The 18,245-nt window shown below is 52.7% G+C and overlaps 2 protein-coding genes and 2 long non-coding RNA genes across 6 annotated transcripts; 3 read left to right on the forward strand and 1 right to left on the reverse strand.

The window, feature by feature from the left end:
* Window positions 1-1,320: 1,320 nt before the first annotated feature.
* Window positions 1,321-12,812, reverse strand: LOC109494739. Its single transcript, XR_002738622.2, has 5 exons — window positions 12,442-12,812; window positions 8,449-8,756; window positions 6,160-7,998; window positions 4,202-4,254; window positions 1,321-2,101 (listed from the first exon to the last, which is right to left on the reverse strand). It is a non-coding gene; the product is annotated as an uncharacterized LOC109494739 (long non-coding RNA).
* Window positions 4,658-18,195, forward strand: LOC105260116 (izumo sperm-egg fusion protein 1-like). Of its 2 annotated transcripts, XM_023245682.2 has the most exons (9): window positions 13,890-14,900; window positions 15,279-15,353; window positions 15,695-15,778; window positions 16,034-16,060; window positions 16,414-16,494; window positions 16,679-16,779; window positions 17,031-17,184; window positions 17,469-17,736; window positions 17,959-18,195. In XM_023245682.2, exons 1-9 carry the CDS (start codon window positions 14,666-14,668, stop codon window positions 18,149-18,151), a joined length of 1,218 nt encoding a protein of 405 aa, XP_023101450.2. In that variant the 5' UTR covers window positions 13,890-14,665; the 3' UTR covers window positions 18,152-18,195. The 2 variants fall into 2 exon arrangements, with proteins under 2 accessions (XP_044902967.1, XP_023101450.2); XM_045047032.1 differs by lacking the exons at window positions 13,890-14,900; window positions 15,279-15,353; window positions 15,695-15,778; window positions 16,034-16,060 and adding exons at window positions 4,658-5,881; window positions 6,219-6,302; window positions 6,549-6,575.
* LOC111558074 lies at window positions 7,568-8,681 on the forward strand. The gene is made up of 3 exons (XR_006590740.1): window positions 7,568-7,707; window positions 7,981-8,221; window positions 8,444-8,681. It is a non-coding gene; the product is annotated as an uncharacterized LOC111558074 (long non-coding RNA).
* Window positions 9,546-13,854, forward strand: LOC102900001 (izumo sperm-egg fusion protein 1-like). 2 transcript variants are annotated; one of them, XM_045047033.1, is made up of 9 exons: window positions 9,548-10,046; window positions 10,527-10,601; window positions 10,968-11,054; window positions 11,362-11,382; window positions 11,732-11,812; window positions 11,988-12,088; window positions 12,349-12,502; window positions 12,809-13,067; window positions 13,716-13,854. In XM_045047033.1, the coding sequence occupies exons 1-9, from the start codon at window positions 9,812-9,814 to the stop codon at window positions 13,852-13,854; spliced, it is 1,152 nt and encodes a 383-aa protein (XP_044902968.1). In that variant the 5' UTR covers window positions 9,548-9,811. The 2 variants fall into 2 exon arrangements, with proteins under 2 accessions (XP_044902969.1, XP_044902968.1); XM_045047034.1 differs by lacking the exon at window positions 10,968-11,054 and having other exon boundaries at window positions 9,546-10,046.
* Window positions 18,196-18,245: the final 50 nt, after the last annotated feature.

Genomic DNA, 18,245 nt, shown 5'->3' on the forward strand with positions numbered 1-18,245 from the left:
AGGCTGTTGGAGGAAACACAGGCCATTTCCAACCAAGGGGACGCTGACTCTTTCTCTCTGTTCCTCCTCCTAACTGGTGTGAGGGCTTCTCCCTCATGCATTTCCTGGGTTAACGGCTACAATTGGAGGTAATTGTGATTAGTCTCCCTCGGGTCTGGGACTTTACGGAATATTCCCAAGCAGCTGCCGAAACTCCATTCATTTTAGGGAAATTCCCTATCTTCTCCAGCCTGACACGGACCGCCTAATTCTTCTTTGGTGGAAAAAACATGCCATCTGCTCATCTGTTCAAGTTGACAGGCTTTAGTACCAGGAGACCCCCCTCTCTCCGCTCTCTGGGCCTTTATCTACCTTTAGGCTTCTTGGCCAAACCTCACCCCTTCAGTCTTATCCCCCTCCTGCTGTTTCTGCACCACCTTGGGTGAGACCTACACAACTGTCTTCTATACCACCCTCAGTGCCTCAGGCACCATTGGCTCCTCCCTCAAGGTCAAGGAGCGAAGAGCACCCCCTTGGACCACCCACTTCCGGTTTCCCCACCAGTGTCCCAAGTTTAAAAAATTGACAACGGGGAACATATTATCTTGTAAGTGGATACCGGTGGAACTTATTTGGAGTTTAAACTAATTTAAGTTTGTTGATTTAATTTAATTAAGATATACATGTCTTTAGGGTTATCAGCATTAAATATGAAACGTATTCTATCTAGGTTTATTAAAGGTCAAATAAGCTCATGTTGGGGGCGTCTGAATGCCTCACTCAGTTGAGTGTCCAACTTTGGCTCACGTCATGATCTCACGGTTCATGGGTTCGAGCCCCATGTGGGGCTCTGTGCTGACAGCTTGGGGCCTGGAGCCTGTGTGTCCCTCTCTCTCTGCTCCTCCCCTGTTCATGCTCTGTCTCTCTTTCTCTCTCTCAAAATAAATGAACATTTAAAAAAAGTACACTGGTATAAGGTCGAAATTCTGCTTTTCTCTCTGTTCAAAGTCAAAGTTTTCTTGGATTGCTGGTCTGCCCTTGATAAGAAAATGCAAACAGGGGCGCCTGGGTGGCTCAGTCGGTTAAGCGGCCGACTTCGGCTCGGGTCATGATCTCGCGGTCTGTGAGTTCGAGCCCCGCGTTGGGCTCTGTGCTGACAGCTCAGAACCTGGAGTCTGTTTCAGATTCTGTGTCTCCCTCTCTCTCTGCCCCTCCCCCGTTCATGCTCTGTCTCTCTCTGTCTCAAAAATAAATAAATGTTAAAAAAAAAATTAAAAAAAGAAGAAAAGAAAAGAAAACGCAAACAAAGAGTTTTTTTCTCTTTGGGAAAAAAACCAAGGCTTTAGGGTTCCTCTTTCATCAAGTCTTTAATTACTTAGTTAAAACTTCTCAGTGTTAAAGGAGCTAAGTTTTGCTAACAACTGTATAACCTTACATGTTTGCCTTTGGGATCTCTTGTTGCCATCCTGGTTAAATAATGTAAAGTTTGATGATTTGTAATGATCTGTAATCCTATTTAGGATGTGCTTTGTAGCTTACTGAGGTTTTAGCAAACTTTCCCGCATTTAAATCATAAATGAAGTCTTTTTTTTTTTTTTTTTTTTTAACCAATTAGGCATTTTCTGGCATATTAAGTTACTCTGGAACCACTTTCCAACAAATAATGGTATTGCACGGGTAAATGCTAGAACCGTTCAAATATATATATATATATATGTGATTCCTAAACTTTTAATATCTTGGTATAAGGTCTTCCTTTGGTACTCTATCAAAGTATTATGTGTCTTTGAACACTGGATGACCTTGCTAACTGCATCATAATGAACTCTCATATCATATGGTGAACATGTCCATTTCTGACATTTTGTCATTTATAGTTGTGGTTCTGATACTCATCTTCAAGGAGATTAATCAAAAGGATTTTTAGGACAAAGAGAGATATTTGACATCTCCAAGATGAGTACTTAAATGGGTGAGAAGCTGCCTTCAAACTGGACAAGAATTAGGAACAGTGGACTAAATGAAGTGAGGAAGAGGTTCGAGTTTTGTGACTCTCGTTGGAAATATTGCCGGTCCTTTAATGTTTGCTCTTCCAGATGAAGGGAACTTTCTCTTAAGGTACCTATGACAAAGGGAAATGTGATAGAGTATTCATTTGTGTACACACTGAAGCATTTAACTTTTCTCTCTACCTAAACCCTCTACAATTCAAAGACTCTCAGTGAATATCTGTTCACAACAATTAGAATCATTTGCATAAGTTCAGTAAGAATCTGTTCTGCTTGCAACAGGATGCCATTGGAAATACGGTTATTTTAGCAAGGCTTTGACCGGAATGTCCTGCTTGAGAGACATGAGTAGACTCAGACATGACCATACAGCTCTAAGAAACTAAGGTTGACTTTATGAAACAGGGAGCCATAAAGCCCTTTGGAAATGTCGGCCTGAAACCTTGCTCACAGAGTTCCCAGCAGCCTTACCAGTTGCGTAAAACATGTCACTTCCTGGCAGGTGTAGGAACCTCAGGATAGCTTGGGGACCTCGTGAAGAGGAATTCGCCCAATTCCACAGGTATTGCAGCCATGTCTGATGGCAAGTGCTTGGCTTGGCTTCTGGCCTGTAGAGGCTACTAAAAGTTCAATCTAGAGATTCCCTATAAAAGGTTCCAGCAAAGCAAACTTTAAAAGATCCTTATACTCGATCGCTCTTCTTGCTCAGCTTATCTGAATAAGTAGGCCAAGTTTATCAAACTAGATGTGTTTTACAAGCGAATTAGGCTGGATTTGGCCATCTCTGGAAATGAGGGTTACTAGGGAGAAAAATTAGGTTTCAACAATAGACCTTAATGGATACTAAATTCTAGCTGATTTTCTTTAAATGTTTGCCTAAGCTGGACAACTTGAGGCACTTCAGAGATATTGTCACAATAGCACAGGTATGGACAATCTTTTTGCTTCTTATTCTGTGGGGATAATAATATGACTCAATGGGCATAGGATTATTTGAACAACGGGAAAATGGGAAGGACTCCCCTAGCAATCATACATAAAAAAGACTTTTCTCGCTGTAAACCTATCAGTAGATAAAGGCTATAGAGCTTTATGAAATTATTCACCTGAATCTAACGTATCCTTCCTAAACCTGACCCGGTGATTACTAGAAACTCACACCATATAAACCCAGGAGGCCTTGTTTATTTAGAGGATTAAAAGTCTAATACAGCAGGGGATTTAACTCCAAAATAAAAGTGCCCCCAACGAGTCCTATTATATACTCCCACTGCAGTACAGTTAGAGGGAAACTCTTCATGAGCCCCTGTATCTAAATAAAACCCGTACCCCCTTTACAGGAAGTCAATGAACAAACTAATGTGCCTTCATCTTCCTGTGAACCTGTGCAAGACCTCGAACCTGCCTTATGATGGTTGAGCCTTTCCTTTCTCATTCTCCTTTCCCCAATTTATACTAACGATTCCTTTGTACAATGGGCATAGCATTAGTGCTGAACCCCAAAGTCAGACAGCTTGCTGGATACGTAGAGTTTTGCCCATGTCAAGCACATCTGGGTTACCATGGTGGGTCTCCCCTTTACAAGGTATTGGTTGGCACTCTGTATGTACTTGGATTTCAAAAATAGCATAGAAAGATACGATGTTTCAAAAGAAGTCTATCACTAATCAAAATGTTCCTTTCTGGTCCAGGAGCGATGTCTTGGAATTTACCAGGACATAACTGGACTTTTTCATATCCTCAGCCTGTGAAGGTAGTAGCTGATTTTACAAACCCACAAGGTAATACCCACCAACGAGGGCTTAAGTTACAAATCCCCACTTATCAGCATACTGTGGATGGCATATGTCAAATTTGGGATGCATATTTATGGCTCACACTCACCATGGGATCGCTCAGTCACAAAGGACAATTTTATGCAGGGAACAAAGAAATGATACATATGATACGTAGTACTTACCTATGGCCCTGGCTTTCTCCAAGATGGATAGATAGATCACTGCACCTTAGAATTTGCCTGGATTCATGGGCGCATTATTAAAACCATCGCTGCCCCAGCTGACCTTCCAGATTTAAAACAAAAGTGGGCAGGACCTGTTTCCGCTGTCATGATCACTTGGCATCCATTTTTGTCCCATGTGTAGGGTTAAAAAGTGTCATTTGGCATGTGAAAGCCCTCGATAACTAGACCGTAGGGGCATTCAATAACTCACCAAACAGCATCTGGTTACTCAACACTGAGGTCGCGTAGACGCGCAACACAGCTCTGTAAAATAGAAGAGCATTAGATGTTTTCGCTGCTGTACAAGGTGGAAGTTGTGCTCTCATAAAAACAATGCTGTGTATTGTTCCAGATGACCACAAATGTAGTTCTGGGTTTCTACCTAACATGAGTACTCAAATGGGTGCTTTAAACAATCCCTTTCATGGGGCACCTGGGTGGCTCAGTCGACTGAGCATTCGACTTCGGCTTGGGTCATGATCTCATGGTTTGTGGGTTTGAGCCCCACATCGGGCTCTGTGCTGACAGCTCAGAGCCTGGAGCCTGCTTCGGATTCTAGGTCTCCCTCTCTCGGTGCCCCTCCCCCACTCACACTCTCTTTCTCTCTCTCTCTCTCTTGCTCTAAAAAATAATTAAAACAAACAAACAAACAAAAAACCCCAATGACTCCCTTTCCTTCAGCGATTGGTTAAATTCTTGCACTAGACCATTTTTGGCAACTACCAAAGGACTTTTATTGGAGTTTCTTTCTTGTTATTCAAATTGTCCTGCTGTATCTCATCCTGGTCCCAAGACTCCATCACTGCATTAACTTCAAGCCAACAGACAACCCTTTCTACACGAGGAGGTTCCTGTATGTTGCCCACGTCGGATTCAGCTGCCTCCATTTTGGTAACTACGCTCATAGGCCCTCAACTGATCCATATTGACCCATAGTGTAATGGCACCAAGGTCCGCACAGAGAGTCGTGACACCTAGGCGTTTCTTTCCAGGAAGCAACTTGATTCATCTTGCCAGCACGGCCTCAATGGGTTGGTACCCCCAACAAACTGACCCGTGAGTGCAGCGGGGTATGGCCTTTTATAACAATTTCTAATTCTTTGCTTTCCATACATGGTAACATACGGACGTACAGCCTGATTGGGCGGTCTATGTTATGGAGCCCTGAGGAAATTCAGGACTATGTGCCCATAGCCCGGTTGCCCTTCCTTGTCTCCTCCTTCAGGCTCTACCCTCCTACTGCCTGCTTCCTGCCCGGAGCTGTATCATGTGTGATGAGAGGGTCGTGGTGGCACCGGACTCCTTGGATAAAGAATACCTCCTTACCCACATGGCGCCCAAACGTCACAGACAAGTGATGAAAACAATAAGAGAAACCGTGAGGAATTTCAAGGGCCTGACAGATTTAAAGCCTCCATTATACGGGGGCTGTTGGTGAGGGGAGCTTAGAAAGGAACCCTGGGTCCTGCAAAAGGAAGGGTCTGGGGGCTAGGATTGCTGCAGGAGGGGGCAGGCGTGGAGAAACGGGAAGCGCTGGAGGCAAAGTCTACCGGGTTCGGAAATGGAGAAGGCTGGGATGCAGAATCCAGGCCTCGCCAGGGCTAGGAATACACTTCCCCTATAGGCCTTACCTTGCCATTTTGGATAAAAACTACAACTCCCAGCAGGCAACGGACGGGCAATCGCTTTACAGCCCCATCCTTGCCCAGGAGCCACATGGGTATTGTAGTTTGTAACGCTAGCTGAGCCAAGGAGACCTTAAGGCTTGGAATCTGAGGTTAGAGCTCCCCTCCCCGCATCCCCTGTTCCCCTCCAGATGAGGCCACAATGAAAATGGCAGCCTGGAGTTTTCTGAGGAGTGCGAAACTTATCACAAACCGTGGTTTAAGAGGTAAATGCACACATGGGCCAGGGGAGAAGCTCCAGAATCTTTTGGCTCTGGAGTCATCCTGCCTAGGTTCAAATCCCCCCACCCCCGGTCATCCCCTAGCTGCGTGGCCTTGGAGGAGGTTTTCCACGTCTAAAATGGATCATAACGGTGCCTGGACACCAGCCCTCGCTTAGCTCAGTGGCCGGCGTGGTTAAGTGGCCATTCAATTTCATTGTGGCTCCCTGAGAAGTCCCCAACGGGAATTGGCATGCCCTTCAGACAGAGGAAACTTCCTGTACCTCACTCCTGGGGTGGGGAGCGGAGGGGTCGCACTCCCTGTCACCCTGCTTCTTCCCAGATGACACTTTCGTGAAGGAGTTCTCCGCGATGTTGACTCGGGAAAAGGAAACGTTTCGGCGCAATGTCGCTCGGTTTCACGGAGGTGAGGGAAGATGGGCTCCGTCAGGGACCACAGCCCCTTCCTCCACCAGTCCCAGGGTCTGTGTCCCCAGCCCCCTGCTTCTCTACGTCCAGCGCCTCACCTCTCCCGACCGCGCCCTCCCTTGGACCCAGAGCTCCAGGCACCCGGGTCCTTCCTCCCTCCAACCCAAGAGCCCAACCCCACCTATTCCCTGGCTCCCTCTCTGGGGATAATGAAATCTCATTATCATTTCATCGTTTTCTCCAGGTGAGGATTCTTGTCCCAACAAATGTGGTGAGTCCAGATCATGGGAACTGGTTTTCTAACCTTCATCCTTGCCCCGTAAATACCCAGCCTTTCTCCTCTGGCTTTGGGTCTCGATGGTTCTTCATTCCCCACGTCTGAGAGGTTCCTGGTCCCCAGTAGTCCTGCTGCACAGCGGACTTCCTGGGCAACGGGTCCTATTCTCTGGGCGCTCTTTTTCCTGAGACTGGTTACACCCCTCTTCAGGGAGGACTGCCTTCTAGCCCCGCCCCTTGGGCTGACCTCTAGGGATTAGGGGCCTGACTCCGCCCCCGACCTTGGCCCTGCCCTCTCCGTGGAGCCCCTTCTCTCGGGGTGCCGAATTACAACCTTGTTCATGCCCCTTCAGGTGTATTGTTGCAGCTTCTGAGGTGCTGCGATTCTTGCCTGCTGCACAGGTACCCTTGTCCACAGATTGTGGAGGTGAGAGGGCTGGGGCCAGCGGGAGGGGTTGGCGCGAGAGGGGTGGAGCCAGAGGAGAGAGGGAGTCTTGACAGGGCGGAGACTCAAGCTGGCACCCTAGCAAACATAGGGGGGGCCCAGACCCAGTGGGAGGGAGTTGAGGTAGGACCGGAAACCTTGAGGAAGCACCCCACCGTCACCCCCTGTCCCCAGTGCGCCAAATCAACGTCCATGAAAAAGAAGACTTGATCTTGAACTGTGAGCTCCGCTGGCATACAATTGCTCCAGGCGGGTTCCATTACAGCTTTTACAGGGTGGGCCCTTCAACCCCAAGTCCATTAGGTTTGTCCGAGCCCCCGACCCCTGTATCCACAGGCTTGTTCCCACAATCCCTGTGACCCATGACCTACCGGGTTTGACTTCTATTGATCCCCGGGGGACCCCATGCCCTTAGCAGTACACCTGAATTCCCATCACCCCCCACTGAAGTCTCCTGAGGATCTCACCCCTGTACTACAGCAGGCCTGAATCCCCCACACCTCTGTGACCCCTTGATCTTGGGTCTAGATTTCGGGGAGAAATTCTGAGACCTTGGTGTACAAGGGGAACTGGCTCACCCTGACCAAGCCCCTGGTGAGGCCAGAGGACGAAGGTAACTACCGCTGTGAGTTGGGCACCGTGGGAGTGAGCACACTCTAGGTCATCCGTTTTCAAGTCTCAGGTCAGTGCTGGGGAGTTGACTGAAGTGTGGGATTCAGGGTTGTGTGTTGGGGGGACAGTCAGCTTCAGGGCATGGCTTCAAGCCACTGGGACGTGGCTTCCTGCCCTGGGGGTGGCCCCCAGCCACCTTGACCAGGCTCTCTGCAGTTAGGGTCTTGATTATCCCCTGGAAGTCCTGGGTGCTGGGGAAGGTTGGCGCGGAGATAGCTTGCCTGGGCCATGACTGGCCTTTGGGACCCAGTCAGGTATGCTCTTGGGTCCTCTCCTCTACCAGGGTTGACTCAAAGAATCACTGCGGAGACAAATTCCAAGTCATCAACCTTTGTAACCCAGCCATCAACCATTGGAACCCAGTCACCAGCCATTAGAACCGAGGCCGAGGAGGAAATCTGGGATGACCTTTCCCCAACCCTCGTGCACTCAGAGTGTTCAAAGCCCGAAAATGTGCAGACCGGCCGTCTGATAGGGCTGCTTCTCTGGTGCTTTTTCCTGCTGATCATAGGATTTTTCACTGGGTGAGCCAACCACGGAAGAAGGCAGGGCTTGGGGTGGGGGGCGGGGTCTCCACCTTCCTAATGTGGGAGGGGTCTTGTGGGGTTTAGAAAACTGGGAGGGGCTCACCTACATGGGCGAAGCTTGGGTCATTGCTAGAAAGGATCCAATACAGGGAGGGTGGGAGGGGTGTCCCTCAGTCAGGACCGAATCTGTTACCCCATTTTGCACCCTACCGTCCCCAGCGTACTTTGCTTTCGGTCTGGGATGGTGATCGATTCCATAAAGTCCAGATTCCGCACCGACAAGGCAGCTGCTCCACAGGACCAGCTTCCACAGAGTTGGCTGTCACAGAACCAGCTGTCACATGACCAGCTGTCACAGAGTCCGCTCTCAGAAACCCAGGTTCCGAAAGCTGAGAAACTTCCGAAGGAATAGGCCACAGTCCCAAGGCGCAAATAAAGATTTATCTGGTTGTCTCTACATCAGGTTCATTTCCTCAGGTCTGATCCTCGGTTTTGGTTTCCCCAGAGGAGAGGTGTGGGCTGGTCTCGTGTCCTAGAAAGAGAGATCGGGAACCCTGTCCCTTCGTCGTGGCAGGGCCTCACTGGCTGAGAGGTCGTTCCAGAATTAAGAAGTGGGGAAGGGCCAGTCCTACCTAATTGTCCCTCCCCACCCCCACCCAGGTCCGGTCCTCTCCAAGGAACCCTGTCCCCACACTTAGCATGGGTTTCCTCTTGCCTTTTCCTGTCCTGCAGCCAGTGCTGGGAGCTGGGGCAAAGCCTGACAGGAACAGTGGGGTCAGGAAGCCACCAGGGCCAAGGGAGCCAGGGTTCCGGGGTGCTGTTGGGACCTGAGGCAGGGGAAGACCCAGGCATCCGGGGGTCCACACCCAAGAGCCCGTCTCCAGCAGTCTTCCATCCCAGCACCCATGAGCTAAGCTCCCATCCTTCTCCTCCACCCAGACTTGCGAGTTCACCCCAGCCCCCAGCACGGCAACCCCACCACTGAGGGCCTAGTCTGGGGGGACCAGATGAACTTTCTAGTCTGAGACGGGGCTGTCTGCTTTGTCCTGGAACCATAGGCAGAGCCTCCCTTTGTTGCCGTCCAATCAGACTCAGAGTTGGGTTTGTGGGCGGGGCCAAGAAAACTCCCGGGGAGCGTCGTCTCTAGGGAAGTCCGGCGGGGGGGCGGGCCAGGTAGTAACGTAGAAGGGGGAGGGTGTGGGAATTCCTTGTAGTTCGGGGTGAAAGGTGACCCTGGCTCCGGTCATAAAGCCCTCCACATCACGTGACCAACGTCACCCTCTCCCCAACAACATCCTTATTTTCAGTCTTGGGAAATCGAGTGGAAGACGGTGGCCTGCTCGTCCCTTCCAAAAGCCCTCAGCCTGGTTTCGACCTTGACAACATTCAAGGTCAAGGTCGGGCAGCGGCTGTCTAGGGTGCCTTGGGACTCCGGACACCTCGGGTTCCTAACGGAGAAGTGGGAGCCCTGCAAATTGGGGCTCTTCGTCTCAGGGATAGCTTCTTTCCCCTTAGCGATCACCTCCTCCGAGTGGGCTGGGAGGACCCTCCCCGGGAATCTGTGCGGGGCTGAGCCCTCCGGCCTCAATGGGTCCCCAAGTAGCCCTCCTGGTGGCGGCGCTAGCCGGCTGCCTGCTTCGGGCCCGGAGCTGTGTCATTTGTGATCCAAGGGTCGTGGCCGCGCTGGACGCCTTGGAAAAGGAATACCTGCCTACCCACCTCGCCCCCGATCGTCACAGACAAGTGATGGAAAGGATAAGAGAAACCGTGAGGGATTTCGGGGACCTGCCATATTTAGAGGATACCTTTATGGGGGTTATCGGTGAGGGCAGGGTAGAGCGTGGGAATCCAGGGTGGAGGGAAAGCAGGGGTCTGGTGCTAGGATTGCTGGGGGCGGGACAGGAGGTAAGGGTTGGAGGCAGAGTCCGCTGGGTTCGTGAATGGAGAAGACTGAGATGCAGATTCCAGGCCTTCCCCTGGGCAAAGGAATAAGCTGTTTCCCTAGTCCTTACCCTGCAATTTTGTAAAAAAAAAAAAAAAAAAAAAAAAAAAAAAAAAAAAAAAAAAAGAAAGAAACAAACAAAAAACCAAAAAAACCCCAAAAACCAAAAAACAACAAACCCACAAAACAAAAAACCAAAAAATCTCCCAGAAGTCAACGGGCGTGCAATCCTTTTACAGCCCTGGCCTTGCCCAGTAGCCTCATGGGTAGTGTAGTTTTTGACACTAGCTGAGCCAATGAGACCTTAAGGCTTGGAATCTGAGGTCTAGCTCCTCTCCCCCATCCTCTGTGTCCCTCCAGATGAGGCCACAATGGAAACGTCAGTCTTGAGTTTTCTGAGGAGTGTGACACTTATCAGAAACAGTGGGGCAGCAGGTAAATCCACACAGGGGCTGCGGGAGGGGCTCCAGAATCTTGTATAAAAATGATTTTTGGTGAGGACGGGTCTGGTGGTGGCTCTGGAGCCCACCTGCCTGGGTTCAGCTTCCCGCCCAGTCACCCCTTGCTGTGTGGCCTTGAGGGAGGAATTTCCCAGGTTTGTCCCCTCCAAAATGGGTCCTAACAGTGTCTGCATGCAGGCGTCACTTTGCTCAGCGGCGGCATTGTTAAGTGGTCATTCAGTTTTCACTGTCCCTCCCTGAGATGGCCCCAACGTGGAATGCCAATCTCTTCACACAGAAGGAACTTCCTCCTGGGGTGGGTGGGGAGGGGAAAGCACTCTGTCACCGTGCTCCTTCCCAGATGGCTCTTTCGAGAAGGAGGTCTCCAAGATATTGACTCGGGAAAAGGCAACCTTTCAGAGCCACATCCTTCGGTTCCAACGAGAGGGTGAGGGATGATGGGCTCTGTACGCGACCACAGCCCCTTCCTCCAACAATCCCAGGGTCTCTGCCCCCAGCCCCCTGCTTCTCTATGTTCACTTCCTCACGTCTGCCGATCCGGTCCTCCCTGGGACCCAGAGATCCAGACGTCCGGGTCTTTCCGCCCTCCAACCCAAGAGCCCAACCCAAAACGTAGTTCTTCGTCCTTCCTCTCAAGTACTTCATCTTTGATCTGATATATATATATATATATATATATATATATATATATATATTTTTTTTTTTTTTTTTTTTTTTTTTTTCTATCGAGGCAGATTTATGTCCCAACAAATGTGGTGAGTCCGGATTATGGGAGCTGGTCCTCTATTCCTTATCTTCTCTGGGTTAATACCCAGCCTGTCTCCTCCCGCCTTGGGTCTCGATGGTTCTTCATTCTGCACGTCAGAGAAGTTCCAGTTCTCCAAGTCCTTCTGCACGGCGGTCTTACTGGGCAGCGGGTCATATTCTACGTGTGCTCTTTACTGAGCCTGGTTCCAACGGTCTTCCCAAGTACTGCCTTCTAGCCCCGCCCCTTGGGCTGACCTCCAGGGATTAGGCGCCTGAGTCCTCCCCAGACCCTGGCCCCGCCCTCTCCGTGTAGCCTGGCCTCTGGGGGCCAATACCGCTTGGTTCATGCCCCTTCAGGTACGATGTTGCAGCGTCTGATGTGGTGCAGTAATTGCGTCCAGGACAATTACATTTGTCGAAAGTCCAGAGATTGCGGGGGTGAGAGAGCTGGGGCCAGCTGCAGGGGTTGGCAAGGGAGGGGCGGAGCCAGAGGGCGGTGTGAGTCTAGAGAGGGCGGAGACTGGAGAAAAAGCAGGGCGGAGCCCACGTGGAGCGAGTTGAGAGAGGGCCAGCAACCTTGAAGAAACACCCGACCTTAATCCCCTGTCCCCAGTTCGCCACATCAACGTCCATGAAAAGGAAGACTTGGTCCTGGACTGTGAGCTCCACTGGCATAAGTTATCTCAAGGCCTGACCTATTACAGCTTTTACAGGGTGGGCCCTCCAACCCCATCAACCCCACGTCCATTAGGCTTGTGTGAGCCCCCACCTCTATATCCACAGCCTTGGTCTCACGATCCCTCTGACCCATGACCTACCAAGTTTGACTTCTGATCCCCGGGGACCACATACCCTTAGCAGTATACCCTGGACTCCCGTCTCCCCCACTGAGAGCCCGTGATGCCCTCACCCCTGTCATTCCCCAAGCCCTGAATTCCCCCAGGCCTCTGTGACCCCTTGAGCTTTGGGCCTAGGTTTGGGGGAGCAATTCTGAGACCTTGTTGTACAAGGGGAAACGGCCCACCCTGACCAAGCCCCTCGTGGGGCCAGAGGATGCAGGTAACTACCGCTGCGAGTTGGGCATTGAGCGATCCGGCCCAGCCACGGTCATCCATTTTCAAGTCACAGGTCAGAGCTGGGGAGTCCACGGAGGTGTGGGAGTCAGGGTCCTGGGTTTGGGGGACGGCAGGCAGCGTGGGGGCGTGGTCTTCGGGTTAAAACTTCCCTTCGGGGTGTGGATTCAGGCCACGGGGGTGGGGCTCCCTGTTCTGGGTGTGGCCACCGCTCTCATTGACCCGCCTTCCAGCAGTGAAGGTCATAATCGTGTCCTTGAAGGCCCGGGTCTCGGGGGAGGTTGGTGTGGAGCGAGCATGCCTGGGCCAGGGCGGACCCTTGGGGCCTGCTCAGGTCGGCTCTTTCTCTCTCCTCTGTCAGTGTTGCCTCAAAGAATCTTTGGGGGGATAACGTCCGAGTCTTCAACCTTTGTAACCCAGCCATCGACCACCGAAACCCAGTCACCAACCGTTAGAACACAGTCCCCAGCCATTGGAAGCGAGGCTGAGGAAATCTGGGGTGACCTTTCCCCAACCCTCCGGCCCTCCGAGTGTTCAAACCCGAAGAACGTGCAGACAGGCCTTCTGATAGGGCTGCTGCTCTGGTCCTTTTTGCTGCTGATCCTGGGCTTTGTCACCGGGTGAGCCAACCGCTGAAGAGGCAGGACGCGGAGAGAGGGGCGGGGTCTCCACCTTCCTACTGCAGGAGAGGTCCTGTGGGGGATGGGGCTTAGAAAACTGGGTGGGGCTTACGTAGGTGGGCAAAGCTTAGGCCGCTGCTACAAAATGATCAGATATTAGGAGGCTGGGGAAGGTGCCCCTCACTGGGGACCTGATCCTTTACCACGTTTTGTGCCCCGCCCTCCCCCAGCATACTCTGCTTTCGGTCTGGGAGGGTGGTCGATTCCATAAAGTCCAGATACCACACCGAAATGGCAGCTGCCCCGCGGGACCAGGCTCCATAGCGTCAGCTGTCACAGAGCCACGTTCTCAAAGTACCGAAGGACAAGGACACAGGACCAAGTCACAAATAAAGATTTATCTGGTTGCTGAAATATCAGATTCGTTTCCTCGGGTCTGATCCTCAGTTTTGGTTTCCCGAGAGGAGAGCTCTGGGGCCGGCCTCCTGTCCGAGAAGGAGAGACCCGGTGGCGGGGTCCCTTCGTGGTGGCAGGGCCACCTGGCTGAGATGTAATTCCAGCATCGAGGAGTGGGGCAGAGCCAGCCCTACCCAGATCTCCTCCCCCAGGCCCATCTCTTGACAGGACGGCCCCTCCTCACTCTTCCAGCCGGCTTTCCTCTGGCGTTTTCCTGTCCCCCAGCCAGTGCTGCGAGCCGGGGCAGAGGCAAAGCCTGAACGTGAACAGCGGGTCTAGGAACCAACCAGGGAGAACGGAAACAGGACGCCGGGGTGCCGTTGGGACTTGAAGCAGGGTAAGAATCGGGGACCCGGGGATCCTCACGCCTCCTACTTCAGACCCAAGAGCCAGTCCCCAGGCATCTCCCATAACAGCACCCAGGAGTTAGGCTCCCATCCTTCTCCTCCACCCACACTCATTAGTCTGAGCCACCCCTCTACCCCAACCCGACCACTCAAGGGCCTCATCTGGAAGGAATACATGAAAAGGTCTAGGGTGAGAGGGGGCGGTCTGCATCATCCTGGAACCACAGGCGGAGCCTCCTTTTGTTGACGTCCAATCAGACTCAGAGTTGGATTTCTGGGCGGGGCCAATGGAGCTTCCTGGGAGTGTCTCTAGGGAAGTCGGGGGCCCAGTGTAGGCAGGTGGAAGGCGGCGGCTGTGGGATTCCATTGTACATTGAGGCGATCCTCGAGCCTGACTCCAGTCATAAAGTTCTCCACGTCACGTGACCAACCTCACCCTCGCTCCAACAACATCCTTAATATGATTCATGGCAAAATAGACTGGAGGGAGGTGGCCGGCTCGTCCCTCTAAATGCCCTCAGCCTGGATTCCGCTATTCAGTGAACCCTACGTGTATTCGAGGGTACACCCTTCAAGCTCAAGGTCGGAGAGCGGCTGTTCAGGGTGCATCGGGACTCCGGACTCCTCGGTTTCCTAACCGAGAAGTGGGAGACCTACAAATTGGGGGTCTTAGTCTCCGGGAAGGGGTTCTTTCCCCTTAGCGATCACGTCCTCCTCCGTGTGGGGTGGGCGGACCCTCCCCATAAAGTCCAGAGAGTCCTGGTGGGTTCTGCTGGGGCTGAGCGCCCTGGGGAAATGGGTCCCCAAGTTGCCCTCCTGGTGGCGGCGCTAGCCGGCTGCCTGCTTCCTGCCCGGAGCTGTATCGCCTGTGATGAGAGGGTTGGGAAGCAGTTGGACGCCTTGGAAAAAGAATACCTGCGAACCCACCTTGCCCCCGGGCGGCACAGGGAAGTGATGGAAAAGATAAGAGAGACCGTCGACAATTTCAAGGACCTGCCAGATATACAGTCTACTTTAAATGGGGCTGTCGGTGAGGGCACGGCAGAGCGTGGGAACCCTGGGTCCTGGGAAAGGAGGGGGTCTAGTGTCAGAATTGCTAGGGGCAGGGGGCGACGGGAGGGAAAGGCTGAAGGCAGAGTCTACTGGGTTCGGGCGTGGAGAAGGCTGGGATGCAGAATCCAGGCCTCGCCAGGGCTAGGAATACACTTCCCCTATAGGCCTTACCTTGCCATTTTGGATAAAAACTACAACTCCCAGCAGGCAACGGGCGGGCAATCGCTTTACAGCCCCATCCTTGCCCAGGAGCCACATGGGTATTGTAGTTTGTAACGCTAGCTGAGCCAAGAGAGCTTAAGGCTTGGAATCTGAGGTTCTGTCTCCCCTCCCCGCATCCCCTGTTCCCCTCCAGATGAGGCCACAATGAAAATGGCAGCGTCGAGTTTTCTGAGGAGTGTGAAACTTATCACAAACCGTGGTTTAAGAGGTAAATGCACACAGATGGGGGGGGGCGGGGGGAGAAGCTCCAGAATCTTTGGCTCTGGAGTCAACCTGCCTAGCTTCAAATACCTGCCCAGTCATCCCCTAGCTGCGTGGCCTTGGAGGAGGTTTTCCACGTCTAAAATGGATCATAACGGTGCCTGGACACCGGCCCTCGCTTAGCTCAGTGGCCGGCGTGGTTAAGTGGCCATTCAATTTCATTGTGGCTCCCTGAGAAGTCCCCAACGGGAATTGGCATGCCCTTCAGACAGAGACAAACTTCCTGTACCTCACTCCTGGGGTGGGGAGCGGAGGGGTCGCACTCCCTGTCACCCTGCTTCTTCCCAGATGACACTTTCGTGAAGGAGTTCTCCGCGATGTTGACTCGGGAAAAGGAAACGTTTCGGCACAATGTCGCTCGGTTTCACGGAGGTGAGGGAAGATGGGCTCCGTCAGGGACCACAGCCCCTTCCTCCACCAGTCCCAGGGTCTCTGTCCCCAGCCCCCTGCTTCTCTACGTCCAGCGCCTCACCTCTCCCGACCGCGCCCTCCCTTGGACCCAGAGCTCCAGGCACCCGGGTCCTTCCTCCCTCCAACCCAAGCACCCAACCCCCACCTATTCCTTGGCCCCCCTCTCTGGTGTCCTCTACCTTTGAAACCTTATAATAATTTCATTCTTTTCTCCAGGTGAGGATTCTTGTCCCAACAAATGTGGTGAGTCCGGATCATGGATACTGGTTTTCTACCCTTCATCCTTGCCCCGTGAATACCCAGCCTTTCTCCTCCGGCTTTGGGTCTCGGTGGTTCTTCCTTCCCCACGTCTGAGAGGTTCCTGGTCCCCAGTAGTCCTTCTGCACAGCGGGCTTCCTGGATAGCGGGTCCCCTTCTCTGGGCGCTCTTTCCTGAGATTGGTTACACCCCTCTTCAGGGAGGACTGCCTTCTAGCCCCGCCCCTTGGGCTGACCCCTAGGGATTAGGGGCCTGACTCCGCCCCCGACCTTGGCCCTGCCCTCTCCGTGGAGCCCCTTTTCTTGGGGCGAATTACAGCCTCGTTCATGCCCCTTCAGGTGTATTGTTGCGGCTTCTGAGGTGGTGCGATTCTTGCCTGCTGCACACGTACCCTTGTCGAAAGTCCACAGATTGTGGAGGTGAGAGGGCTGGCGCCAGCGGGAGGGGTTGGCGCAGGAGGGGCGGAGCCAGGAGAGAGGGAGTCTTGACAGGGCGGAGACTGAACCAGGCCTGTTAGCAAAGAAGGGCTTAGACCCGGTTGGAGGGAGTTGATGGAGGGCCTGGAAGCACGAGGAAGCACCCCACCATTACCCTCGTCCCCAGTGCGCCAAATCAACGTCAATGAAAAGGAAGACCTGGTCCTGGACTGTGAGCTCGACTGGCACAAAATTGCTACAGGCGCGACCCGTTACAGCTTTTACAGGGTGGGCCCTTCAAGCCCAAGTCCATTAGGGTTGTGAGCCCCCGACGCCTGTAGCCACAGGCTTGTTCCCACAATCCCTGTGACCCATGACCTACCCGGTTTGCCTTCTACGGATCCCCGGCGACCCCACGCCCTTACGGGTATACCCTGGACCCCCATCTCTCTCCTGAGATCTCGTGATGTTCTCGCCCCTGTACTTCCCCAAACCCTGAATTCCCCAGGCCTGTGTGACCCCTTGAGTTTTGGGTCTAGGTTTGGGGGAGCAAAGCTGACAGCTTGTTGTACACGGGGAAATGGCCCACCCTGACCAAGCAACTGGTGAGGCCCGCGGATGCAGGTACCTACCGCTGCGCGTTGGGCACTCCGGGAGTGAGCCTATTCTCGGCCCTCCGTTTTGAAGTCACAGGTCAGTGCTGTTGACAGAAGTGGGGGATTCAGTTTCCTTAAAACGAAGTGGGGGATTCAGTTGGATTAAAACTGCCTGTCAGAGTGTGGTTTCAGGCCACGGGGGTGTGGCTTCCTGGCCTGGGGGTGGCCCCCAGCCACCTTGACCTGCTTTCTGTAGTTAGGGTTGGGAGTATCTCCTGGAAGGCCTGGGTGTTGGGGACGGTTGACGTGGCGAGAGCTTGCCTGGGTGAGGACGGGCCCTTGGGACCCTCTCAGGTCCGTTCATTTCCTCTTCTTTATCAGTGTTGCCTCGGAAAATCATTTCGGTGATGGTGACATCTCCCAAGTCTGCAGCCATTGTAACCCAGCCATCAACCATTGGAACCCAGTCACCAACCAATGGAACGCAGTCACCAGCCATTGGAACCGAGGCTGAGGAGGAAATCTGGGATGACCTTTCCCCAACCCTCGTGCCCTCAGAGTGTTCAAAGCCCGAAAATGTGCAGACCGGCCGTCTGATAGGGCTGCTTCTCTGGTGCTTTTTCCTGCTGATCATAGGATTTTTCACTGGGTGAGCCAACCACGGAAGAAGGCAGGGCTTGGGGTGGGGGGCGGGGTCCCCACCTTCCTAATGTGGGAGGGGTCTTGTGGGGTTTAGAAAACTGGGAGGGGCTCACCTACATGGGCGAAGCTTGGGTCATTGCTAGAAAGGATCCAATACAGGGAGGGTGGGAGGGGTGTCCCTCAGTCAGGACCGAATCTGTTACCCCATTTTGCACCCTACCGTCCCCAGCGTACTTTGCTTTCGGTCTGGGATGGTGACCGATTCCATAAAGTCCAGATTCCGCACCGACAAGGCAGCTGCTCCACAGGACCAGCTTCCACAGAGTTGGCTGTCACAGAACCAGCTGTCACATGACCAGCTGTCACAGAGTCCGCTCTCAGAAACCCAGGTTCCGAAAGCTGAGAAACTTCCGAAGGAATAGGTGCAGTACCAAGGCGCAAATAAAGATTTATCTGGTTGTCTCTACATCAGGTTCATTTCCTCAGGTCTGATCCTCGGTTTTGGTTTCCCCAGAG

This window comes from Felis catus, chromosome E2 (assembly GCF_018350175.1).
Source record: "Felis catus isolate Fca126 chromosome E2, F.catus_Fca126_mat1.0, whole genome shotgun sequence".
Lineage (NCBI taxonomy): Eukaryota > Metazoa > Chordata > Mammalia > Carnivora > Felidae > Felis > Felis catus.